General features: G+C 55.9%; 1 protein-coding gene across 1 annotated transcript in view; it reads left to right on the top strand.

Moving 5' to 3' along the window:
* The first annotated feature begins 1,572 nt into the window (after window positions 1–1,572).
* Window positions 1,573–12,157, top strand: part of NOVA2 (NOVA alternative splicing regulator 2) — a 36,127-nt gene continuing 25,542 nt past the window's right edge. The window contains exon 1 of the mRNA XM_048833345.2: window positions 1,573–1,837. Coding sequence (XP_048689302.2) covers window positions 1,666–1,837 — 172 coding nt within the window. The 5' untranslated portion in view covers window positions 1,573–1,665. The remainder of the gene's footprint in view (window positions 1,838–12,157) is intronic.

A 12,157-nucleotide genomic window follows, 5' to 3' on the forward strand; every position in this document is an offset into this window, starting at 1 on the left:
GACAGATGGATGGATGGGTAGATGCAGGTGTATGGGGATGGGTGGATGGATTGGGGTGTATGGGATCAGGCAGATGGGTAGGGAGGGGCAGATTGATAGATGGATGGATAGATGGGGATGTATGGGGACGGATAGATGGATCAGGGTGTATGGAGCCAGGCAGTTGTTTAGGGGGGTTAGATTGATGGATGGAGGGATGGATAGATGGGGGTGTAGGGGATGGATAGATGGATCAGGGTGTGTGGGGGCAGACAGGTGGGTAGGGAGGGACAGATGGATGGATAGCTGGGGGAGTATGGGGATGGATAGACGGATCGGGGTATATGGGGCCAGGCAGGTGGGTAGGAAGGGACAGGTTGATAGATGGATGGATAGATGGGGGTTTATGGGGATGGGTGGATGGATCGGGGTGTGGGGGGGCAGACAGGTGTGTGGGGAGGGGCAGATGGATGGAGGGATAGATGGGGTTTATGGGGACGGATTGGGGTGGGGGGGCAGACAGGTGTGTGGGGAGGGGCAGATGGATGGAGGGAGGGATAGATGCGGGGTATGGGGATGGATCGGGGTGTGTGGGGGCAGACAGGTGTGTGGGGAGGGGCTGACAGGTCTATCCCTAGGTAGAGGGGGCGTAGCGGGATAGACGGATGACAGTGGCCCACGCCCAAACACACCCCTCTCTTGCCCCCCTCTGCCAGCCCCGCCCCCACCCGTGTCACGCCGTCCCGCCCAGCCCCGTCCCCGCACCTGCCCCCAGCTCCGGGGAGCCGCAGGCAGCTGGGCCGGGCCGGGCCGGGCCGGCAGCCAATGTGCTGGGGCGGGGGGAGGGGCGGGGGCGTCTCCGACGTCAGGGCCGAGCTCGGCCGAGCCGGGCCGCTGGGGCGAGGATGCTGCACTGGGGACCGGCGGCCGCGCTCTCCGCCTCGGGCTGCAGCGATCGCGGGAGGTTTTAGCCCTTCGCCTGTGCCCGCGGCCGGCCCTTCCGCCCCAGCTCCCTCCAGACCTGCTCAACCCTTCCGCCGCCTTTCCCCCCACCTGCCCCCGGGGGGCAGCCCGCGGAGCCCTTCTGCTGGGGGGGAGCGGAGGGTCCTTTGCGCCCTTCCCCGCCGCCTCCATCCCTCTCTTCCTGCCTCCTTTGTGTTTGTTCCTCCCCAAGCCCCCGCCGCCCGCCTTGCACCCCCCTTCCTTCCCGTGGGGGCTGGGGGCTAGAGGGAAGCGGTGGGGGGGAGCTCGTATCACCCCCCTGAGCCTGGCTGCTGGAGCTGCCCTCCTTTGTCAATTGCATCTGGAGGCTCCTCTCCCCCCCGTGCACCCCCCTGTGCACCCCCCTCAGTCCCCCACCCGTGCACCCCATTCTCCCCTCCTGATCCCCCCTCTTCCCGCCTCCTGAACCCCCCTCTGTCACCCACTCCGTGCACCCCTCTGTCCCCCACTCCTAGCACCCCTAGGCTCTGCCCCCACCCCGTGCACCCCCCTCTGCTCCCACCCCGTGCACCCCTCTGTCCCTACCCCAGTGCACCCCCTTGCCCCCATCCCGTGCATCCCTCCTCCCCCTCCCTTCTCTACTCCCCCCCCCCCCCCCCGCGCCCGTGCATCCTCCCTCTTCCTCCTCCTCCTCCTGGCTAGGCGGCCGGATCCCGAGCAGGGGGTGGGAGATTCGCCCTGAGGATGAAGATGATGGCAGGCGGCTCCGTGCACCAGAACGGCATCTTCTCGGCGTCCCACCAGCAGCCCCAGCAGCCGCCGCCCCCCCACATGGAATCGGACCCCCCCGACTCCAGGAAGAGGCCCCTGGAGACCCCCACCGAGGCCATCAGCACCAAGCGCAGCAACACAGGAGGTAAGCTGCGGGGGGGGGAGGGTGAAAGGGGGGAGTCTGCAGCACCCCACTTCTCACTGCGGGACCTGTGCTGCCAGGGCAGATTCTCCACCCCCCCCCCCCGCCGCGAACACCAGCCTGGCCCCCCGCCCCGCTCCACCCCCACCTCCCGCCCGAAGGACAGGGGTCTCCTGCTCCACCCCCCCTTCCCCACACCAACCCGATCCGCCCCCCAACTATCCCCTTCTCTGCTTCCAACCCACCCACTTGGAGAGGGGATCCCCACCCCACATCCTGCCCCCTCCAAGGATGGTGATCCCCCCATCCTGCCCCCTCCACAGATGGGGATGTGCCCCATACTGCCCCCCACAGATGGGGATACCACCCCCCATCCTTCCCCCCACCCCACAGATGGTGATCCTACCCCTATCCTGCCCCCCATCTCACAGATGGAGATTTCCCCTCCATCTTGCCCATCCCCCCCACCTCAAGGATAGGCAATTCCCCCCATCCTGCCTTGCACCCTACGGATAGGGAACCCACCTCTCCATCCTGCCCCCCCACCCCATGGATGGAGATTTCCCCTCCATCCTGCCCCCCTCTTGCCCAAGCCACCCCCCTCCATCTAGCATGTAAACCCTATTGCTCAGATTCCCCACCTGGGACTGAGCCCCCACCCCCCCGCAATCCTAGCGTTAAAAAATAATAATCCGATTGCTGTGAAATGCTGGGCTCCGGCAAGCATCTGCAGCCTTCGAGCCGGGGGGGTGGGGGGGAGGAGATGTAAAATCCCAGCCCTCTCCTCCCTTTTCCCTGTGTGTCCGTCCCCCCGCAACACACAAAAAAATTGCAACAGACATATCTATATCCAGCTGCAGTGTCAAAATGGAGGCGAGAATAACTGTCCATTTGATAGCGGCTTGGTGGGGGAAGACGGGAGGGGGTGACACCCGCACACACACACAAACACACACACACAAACACACACGCAGGATGGCAAAGCTGTCAGATCTTCCCAGCCTTTGCTGGAGGATGTGAAGGGGGCAGAGGGCAGGAAGGAAGCGGCGTGGATGCCGGCAGAGGGCAAGGGAGGGTGGCAGCTGGGGTATTTGAAAGACACTGCGTGCGTGGGGCAGGGCCGGGGGGGGGGGGGCGGGGAAAGGCTCGGCAAACAATACATATCCATCGAGCGGCTCGCTCTTTGCAAAGGGCCAAGATGCCGGAGCTGTCTGTCTTCCCCCACCGGTGCCAGAATGCAAACAGTAAGCGGCCCAGCCGCATTCAGCTCGCCACCAGCCCCATGCGAACAGGCCCTTTCTCCAAAGCCACCCAGATCCATGTTTTCCGCCACGAAAGAGGAAACTGGCAGGGGCTGAAATCCTCAGCACCAGGTGGAGGACGGCGCTGAAATTTCAGGCACTGGGTCGGAGCCGAGGGCCACCTTGCTGGGTCTCAGCAGTGGCGTGTCTTTGTTGCCCAGGATGGTGCAGGTGTGTGTGTGTGTGAACTTGCAGCCACGCTCACCCACCATAACCCTCGTGATGTAATTAACATTTAGAGCTGTTTGCATTTGGCCTTTTGGTGAGGAGCGATAAATATTGCAGCTGAACGCAGATTCCTCTGGGGAATCGGCCCGGCGGATTATCATCGCTGTACTGATGGGGCTAATGTACCGGCAGGGAGGAGATTTCCAAAAGCGAGGCGTGAATTAGAGCGATAAAAGACCAGACACCAGGCTAAAAGAACTGGGGCATCTTAGCTCCGCGGGAAGGGCTGGAATGACTGGCCCTGAGGGAAATGACACTGAATGAGGGAAATGACACTGAATCAAGGATCTGGGCTGTTACCCGGGTATTTGGCCTTTGGTTTCTCCATCCCTTTCGGGCCGGTTGCATTGTGGCGTCTCTGTTCTTTCACCGAGGATGGACGTGGCAGGGTCGGATTGATCACGACGGGGCTGAGGTGGGGGGGGATCTCTGATTGGGGGCCGTGATGTAGAGACAGGTCGGGTTGTTGGAATCTGGCCTGCATTGGCAAAAGGAGGCCGGTTGCCAGGGCAATGCGCAAGAGCCGAGCAAGGGGAGGGATCCCGGTGAAGGCTCCAAGCCACCTGGGGTGGGGGATGCAAGGGGTGCTGGGGAGTCCTGGGTCTGAGTGGGAAAAGATCGGGGGGGGGAGGGGAGAGTGGAAATGGGGTGGGGTTTGGTGTGTAGCGCCCCGGCCTATTTGAGGAGAAGGATCCCCTGCAAACCCAGGCTCTGTGGGGAAAGGGGTCCCCATTAAACCCAGGTTCTGTGGGGAGAGAGGTCCCCTGCAAACCGGGCTTCATCTTAGCTGAACCCCTCAAAGCACCTGGGTGGCCCTTGGCCCTGGTCCAAGCTGCTGCCAGGGGATGGGACAGCAGGATGCCCTCTGGCCTGAGGGTCCTTTCCCTCAGCAGGGAGGGCCGGTGTGGCCGTCTCTCACTGGCAACCCCATTGCATGATGGGGAAGGGATCTTGGCCTGGTTTGCAGTGAGGGCATCGTGGTGATGGGTTCACCTGGTGACCCTGGGCAAGGAAGACCAAAGCCAAGGGCAGGGCGGTGAGCGAGGTGGGCACAGGGCCTTGGAGCCAGGCTGGAGCAAGCCAGCTGGGATCAGCCAGAGTTCCTGGTTCCCATCCCCTGGGGCTGAGACCGGCTCGGCCCACAGAACCACCATGGCTGGGAGGGTCCATGGGGCCCAGCTGGCTGAGCTGGGCCATGCTCTTCCACGAGGCACTGGGGGAATTTCCCAAAAGCCTTTGCTCCGGGACCCTGTCCAGCAGCGAGGCTGGTCCGACTGCTCCCAAAAGGATGGGCTGGGTGGGTTCCCTCAGCCCTCGCAGTGTGGACAGCAGTGCTGGGCGCTGGAGGGGTGGCAGGATTCCTGGCGCACACTGGCACGGGCCCTCCAGAAGAGGGGCCCTGACCTCGGTCACTGTGTGTCTGGACAGCGCCCGGTGCGATGGGGCCCTGATCTCAGTTCCTGCAGGGGTGTTGGAACAATGTGTATAGTGGGGGTGTTGAGAGCCATTGAATCAAACTGTAAACCCTGTATATAATGAAAAGCACTTCAAGCCTGGGCGTGCAGCAGCACCACCTGCACCCCTAGTTCCAGCTCCTGTGGGTCACGCTGTGTTTGGGCAGTGCCTGATACTAGGGGGCCCTGAACTCTAGGAGCTTCTGTAATAGACCTAATTAATGATGAGCAGAAACCCCAACCCACCTTCCCCACACTCATGCACTTCCCCCGGTGTAAGCAGAATATGGTGCCTTTGCTTAAAACAAATTGAGGGGGGCAGAAAAAATATCAGGGGTGCTTGACCACCTGCACAGTGGCAGGGAATAGGACCCAGGAGTCCTGACTCCCAGGCCCCCTGGCTCTAACCACTGGCCCCGACTCTCCTCTCAGAGCTGTGAGTAGGAGACTTGACCTGAAAGTTCTTTCTTGGGATGTACCTCGCACGCCCAGAGGGCTGTGGAGCCCCTGCCTTAATCCTGGGGGAGGGGCAGATTCAGGTTCAAATCTCCCAGGGATCAGGGTCCCCCTTGACGCAGAGCGGGGGGGTCCCAGTCCGTGGCCAGGGCTCTGGTGGAGGCAGATGCTCTGCGAGGATCGGCTCGGAATTCATTGCCTCTTGTAATTACTTAACTGGCTTAATCTACCCCAGAGGTGCCTCTTTAAGTGGATTTGGGCTGAGAAGCGTCCCCGTCAAGCCGGCTCTTTGGCAGCTCAGGGAGGCTTGAGCTGGAGATATGCCAGTATCTCAGGGCGGGGCAGACACCTGCTGGGGGATGGGCGACACGGGGTCTTGCGCCTACACTCCCCGTATGGGCCCCAGAGTCCCAGCTCTGAATGGTGTTCTGGACAGGGGCTGGCATGAAGCAGTGTGGGCCCTGCTGGTGGCTGGGAGATGGGCAGTCACAGCCCTGCGGGTATCCGGGGCTGGGTAGAAGGGCCAAGGCATTCTCCTGCTACTTCCAAGTAGCAGAACTAGGAGGCACCTAGCGTATAAGGGGAAAAATCGGGGTGATGTTACGATAGAGGTCTACTATAGAGGTGGATGGGGGAGTATCCAAAACACAAGACCTGGTAGTAAAGGGGGACTTTAACTACCCAGACCTCTGCTGGGAAGGTCACACGGCAAACCTTAAACTCTCCAATAAGTTCTTGGACTGTACCGGGGACAGCTTCTTGTTTCAGAGCGTGGAGGACGTAACCGGAGGGCAGTTATCGGATTCTGACCGACAGGGAGGAACTGGTAGCAAATCTGAAGGTGGAGAGAATGTGGGTGAAAGTGACCGTGAAATGATAGATTTCATGATTCCAAGGAAGGCAAGGAGTGAGTGAGAATAAGGATGGGAGGCTTCTAAAAAAGGGTTCTTAACAACCTCAGGGAGCTGGTAGGTGATGTCCCTTGGGAAGGAAAACTAAGGAGTAAAGGAGGTCAGGAGAACTGGTGGCTGCTCAATGAGACAATATTAAACGCACCACTGCCGACTGTCCCACTGCAAAGGAAAGCTAGGAAGAACAGTAAGGGGCCAGTATGGCTCCACTTTAAAGCCCTGAAAATCAAAAAGGAATCCTACAAGAAGTGGAAACATGGACAGATTGCTAAGGAGGAGTACAAAAGAACAGTACAATCACGCAGGGACAAAATCAGGAAGGCTAAGGGACAAAATGAGTATCTCCTAGCAAGGGATGGCAGGGGCAATAAGAAGAGATTCTTTAATTGCATTGGGGCAAGAGAAAGCGGAAGGAAAGTGCAGATCCTCTACACAGAGAGGAAGGAGAGCTAACAATGGATGACATGAAGAAGTGGGAGGTGTTTAATGCCTATTTTGCTTCAATCTTCACCTGATACTCAACACAATTAATAGTAACAATCGGGGGGAAGGAATGCCAGCCACAATAGGGAAAGAACAGGTTAAGAATATTGAAATAAGGTAGATGAATTCAAGCTGGCAGGGTCTGATGAAATTCATCCCAGTGTACTTAAGGAACTAGCTGAAGCAATCTCAGAACCGTTAGCAATTATCTTGGAGAACTCACGGAGAACAGGTGAAGTCCCAAAGGGCTGGAGAATAGCAAACACAGAACCTAGCTTTAAAAGGAGGAACAAAGGGGACCCGGGGAATTATAGACCAGTCAGTCTAGCTTTGATTCTGGGAAAGATACTGGAATCAATTATTAAACAATCTATTTGTTTGCACCTGGAGGACAATAGCCACGATGAACTAATCATGCCAAACAAACCTCATATCCTTCTTTGACAGGGTTACAGGCCTAGTGGCTCGGGGAAGCAGTGGGGCCCTGGGTCAGAGCAAGTGTGGGGGCCCTCCCCTCCCCTTCCGCGTATGGTCCCACCCCTTCTGCCTGCGGCCCCGCCCACAGCCACACCCTGTTCTGCCCCTTCCCCCCCACCGTCACACCCCTGTTCCACACATGATCCTGCCCCATTCCGCCCCCCTCAACCCTCCCCCCCGCCAAGACTGGAGAAGCTCTGTCCCTGCCACCATGGCCCGTGGCTACAGCAGGGAGTGAGAGTTCCCCCAGCCCTGAGGCCATGGCAGGAAGCAAGAGGTCCCCCAGCCCTGAGGCCATGGCAGGGAGTGAGAGCTCGTCCAGTCCCAGGGCCGCAGCTGGGTCTGGCTGCTGGGGCTTTGCCCAGCGCTTCTACCAGGGAGCAGGGTCAGGGTGTGGGGGCCTCCCCGACCCTGCCCTTCTGCTGAGGAGTGGGGGCAGGGTGCAGGGATTTCCCCTGCCTGCCTGGCACTGCTACCAGGGTCATGGCGTGGAGGCTTCCCCTGCTCCGCCTTGCCCACCCAGCGCTTCTGCTGGGAGGAGAGAGGTCAGGAAAAGGGGCTTCCCCCGCCTGCCTGGTGCTTCTTCCCAGGGCTCCGGGCTTCCGCCAGCCAGCGGTGGGTTTTTTTCCAGGGCCCCACAATTGGCCAGGGCCCCTGGGCACGGGCCCCGTCAGCCCAGTGGCTCATCTGCCACTGGATATATCTTGGTTTCAGGAAGGGTTTTGACACAGTCCCTTCACTGCAGGGTTCATTCGCAAACGAGGGAAAGGTGGCTCTCGATGAAGTGACGGTAGGGCGGGTGCACAGCTGGTGGAAGGATCGTACTCAAAAAGCAGCTATCAATGGTTCGAAGTCAAAACGGGAAGGCATCTGGGGGGAGTCAGTCCTCGGTCCAGTCTGGTGCGAGTCAATATTTTCATGACTGACTTGGATAACGGAGTGGAGAGGTTGCTTATAAATTTTCCGGATGACACCAAGCTGGGCGGGAGGGTGGGGGGGGGGGGTTGCAAGCACTCGGGAGGGACAGGATTAGAATTCAAAACGACCTTGACAAATAGGAGAATTTGTCTGAAATGAACAAGATGAAATTCAATGCAGACAAGTGCAAAGAACTGCACTGGGGAAGGACAAATCGAATGCACAGATACAAAGGGGGACTAACTGGCTAGGCAACAGCGCAGATGGAAAAGAGCTGGGGTGATGGCAGATCACAAATTGAATATGAGCCAACGAAGTGACACCACTGCGAAAAGGGCTAATATCATTCTGGGGGCATTAACAGGCGTGTTGTATGTAAGACATGGGAGGTAACTGTCCCGCTCTGCTCGGCACCGGGGAGGCCTCAGCTGGAGTCCCGTGTCCAATTCTGGGTGCCGCACTTCAGGCAAAATGTGGATAAACTGGAGAGAGTCCAGGGGAGAGACAGGGCCAGGAGAAATCCGGCAGATGAAATTCAATGTTGATAAATGCAAAGTAATGCACATGGGAAAACATAATCCCAACTATGCATACAAAATGACAGGGTCTAAATTAGCTGTTATCACTCAAGAAAGAGATCTTGGAGTCATCGTGGATAGTTCTCTGAAAACATCCACTCAGTGTGCAGCGGCTGTCAAAAATGCCAACAGAATGCTGGGAACCATTAGGAAAGGGGTAGATAACAAGAGATAAAATATCATAATGCCACTATATAAATCCATGGTACCTTCAATCCTGTGGGCACTTCTGATCACCCCATCTCAAAAAAGATATCTTAGAATTGGAAAAGGTTCAGAGAAGGGCAACAAAATTGATTAGGGGTATGGAACCGATTCTGTATGAGGAGAGATTGAAAAGACTGGTACTGTCCAGCTTCGAAGAGAGATGACTAAGTGGGGATATGACGGAGGTCTATGAAATCATGACTGGGATGGAGAAAGTGACTAGGGAAGTGTCATTTAGTCCTTCTCATAACACAAGAACCAGGGATTACCCAATTATATTAGTAGGCAGCAGGTTTAAAACAAAAGGAAGTATTTCTTCACACAATGTACAGTCAACCTGTGGAACTCCTTGCCAGAGGATGTTGTGACAGGCAAAACTATAACAGGGTTCAGAAAGGAATGAGATAAGTTCAGGGAGGATGGGTCCATCAATGGCTATTAGCCAAGATGGTCACAGGACGCAACCCCATGCTCTGGCTGTCCCTGAGTCTCTGATTGCCAGAAGCTGGGAATGGGCAACAGGGGATGGATCACTCAGTGATTGATGGGTTCTGTTCATGCCCTCTGAAGCACCTGGCACTGGTCACTGTCAGAGACAGGACACTGGGCTAGATGGCCCATTGGTCTGGACCTGTATGACTGTTCTTATGTTCTAACTGGAGGCTCGGGGGGGGGGGAGGGGTGGCTAAGAGAACAATAGAGCTTTGACCTGCCAGCTTGTAGCACATGTCTCTGTCCATCTCTGTGTCCATCAGTCCTTCCCTCCCTCTGTCTGTGGAACTCCCTGCCACTGGATGCAGTTGGCGCCAGGAGTGTAGCAGGATAATGGGAATGGGTTAGGTTAGTTGGGGAAAAGCCCCTCCCTCTTCCCAGGCCATGAGCCAGTATCTCACAATTGCCTGCCTGGGGGTTTCTCCCTCAGCTGCAGGTGGTGGCCACTGTAGGAGATGGGACGCTAAGCCAGATGGGCCCTGTGGCGGGATATTCATTCCTGTGCTCCCTGCCAGTCTGTTGCAGATTTCAGTGGATGCACTGGCATGGCCGATCCCCAGGCAACACCACTACTGTTGTGGGGTGAGGGGCAACCCACCACTCACTCTCTGTGCGGGATGAGACCTGGAATAAGCTCTGGGCCTGGACAGCCCAGACTTTAGCGGGAGTATGGACCTCAGCTTCAAAGAGATGTCTTGGTGGGCTGTGCCACATCTCCCCTCCCATTGGTGGCCTCATGGTCACGCCTCCCCTCCCATTGATAACCAGCTTCACACCCCAGAGTCAGCCACAGCAGTGGCTGATGTAACCCAGCGACCAGGCATGTGCCACACCCCCTCTTCTAGTGGACAATCTATATAACAGCCTGCTACTGCTGCCAGCTGTGGAGCGACTCCCTTAGCAGAAGTGGCAGAGGGCTGTGCTGTGGTCCCCGAATCCGAAGCCTGCTGATGACTTGGAGGGGGAGAGGGGGTCATTATGCTAACCTGGAATAGTAATGAGGTAATTATTTAACGAGTAGCTGAGATGATGGGTGCTTAGTTGGCACCGTGGGAGCAGCCCATTCTGCATGGACCATCAGATCTGGGAGCTGTTAGTCCAGGCGAGAGGGGAGGAGGCCCCAGGCAGATTGGGGGACAATGGATCTAGCTGTGCTGTGGGACTGACGGGCCTCATTAACGAGGAGAGCACCAGGCTGGCCACTCTGGGACTTCCTATTGTCCTAGGCCTCAAAGCTCAGCAGGGCCAAGCCCTGGGACAGTGCTAGCCAATTGGATTGCGCAGGCAGAGGCTGCCTCCTGATTGGGTCCCCAGCAGCCAATAATAGAGTTATGTGAAGTCAAGTAGCAAAATATGCAGATCTCTGCGTCCCGATTGGCTCATCAGATGTCTCATCTAAAAGTTCTGTTCAATATGCACAATATATCACACTCGGCTCACATGCACTCAATACACATGTATGCTATCGCATGCAATATACACTCAATACACTCCTGAAAGCTTATGCTTAATTAAATTGGTTAGTCTCTAAGGTGCCACAAGTCCTCCTGTTCTTTTTGCAGATACAGACTAACACGGCTGCTACTCTGAAACCTGTCAATGCACACAATACACATTCGATACACCCATATACAAACCCATGCAATATACACACAATACACTCACACACAATGTATATTCAGTACACGCATGAACATGCAATATACATGTATACAATCCCATGCAATAGACATTCACTACACATTCAATACACACAACACAATCACATGTGATATACACTCAACCCACACACAATACGCACACACTCAATACACACATACTGTATATGATCACATGCAATATACACATTCACCACACACACATACAAACACACTCAATACACACACATGCACACTCAACACACACTCACACACTCAATACATATGCGCACCCATCCACTGAAGATACACATACCATGTCCACATGGGCTGCAATTTCCCTGTGGGATTTCAATGGCCAGTTCTTGGCAACATTAACCTTGAGCGAGGAGAGTAACCCCACGACAGTGACTAGGAATCGAAAACTCAAATCCCTAAACTGCTTTGCAGAACTTGAATGCTGGCTGCCATGATGCCTGTGCCCCCCTGCGGGTGGATGGATTGCAGTGTGTGTTATCAGTGACAGAGGCAGAACGGGAGTTAATGGCTGCGGCAGACACAAGGGAAATTCACACTGGAAATACGGGGCACACTTTACCCAGGCAGGGGAATTAACCTGTGTAACCGCAGACCCAGGGACAAGGGGATTTCTCCGTCGCTTGGAGGCCGGGTGTCTCTTTCTAAAATCTCTGCTCTAGCTCGACCACCAGATCTGGGATCAGTGTAGGAATCACTGAGTGGATTCTCTGGCCTGCATAATACAAGAGGTCAGATGAGATTATCCAAATCTGTGGTTCTCAACCAGGGGTACACGTACCCCTGGGGGGTATGCAGAGGTCTTCCAGGGGGTACATCAACTCATCTAGATATTTGCCTAGTTTTACAACAGGCTACATAAAAAGCCCTAGCAAAGTCAGTACCAACTAAAATGTCAGACAGATAATGACTGGTTTATACCACTCTATGTACTGTACACTGAAATGTAAGTACAATATTTATATTCCAGTTGATTTATTTAATAATTAGATGGTAAAAATGAGAAAGGAAGCAATTGGCCAGTACTAGTGTGGCTGGGACACTTTTGTATTTTTATGTCTGATTTTGTAAGCAAGTTGTTTTTAAGTAACTTGGGGGTAGGCAAGACAAATCAGACTCCTGAAAGAGGTACAGTCATTGGGGGG

The sequence above is a fragment of the Caretta caretta genome, chromosome 23 (genome assembly GCF_965140235.1).
Source record: "Caretta caretta isolate rCarCar2 chromosome 23, rCarCar1.hap1, whole genome shotgun sequence".
Taxonomy (NCBI): domain Eukaryota; kingdom Metazoa; phylum Chordata; order Testudines; family Cheloniidae; genus Caretta; species Caretta caretta.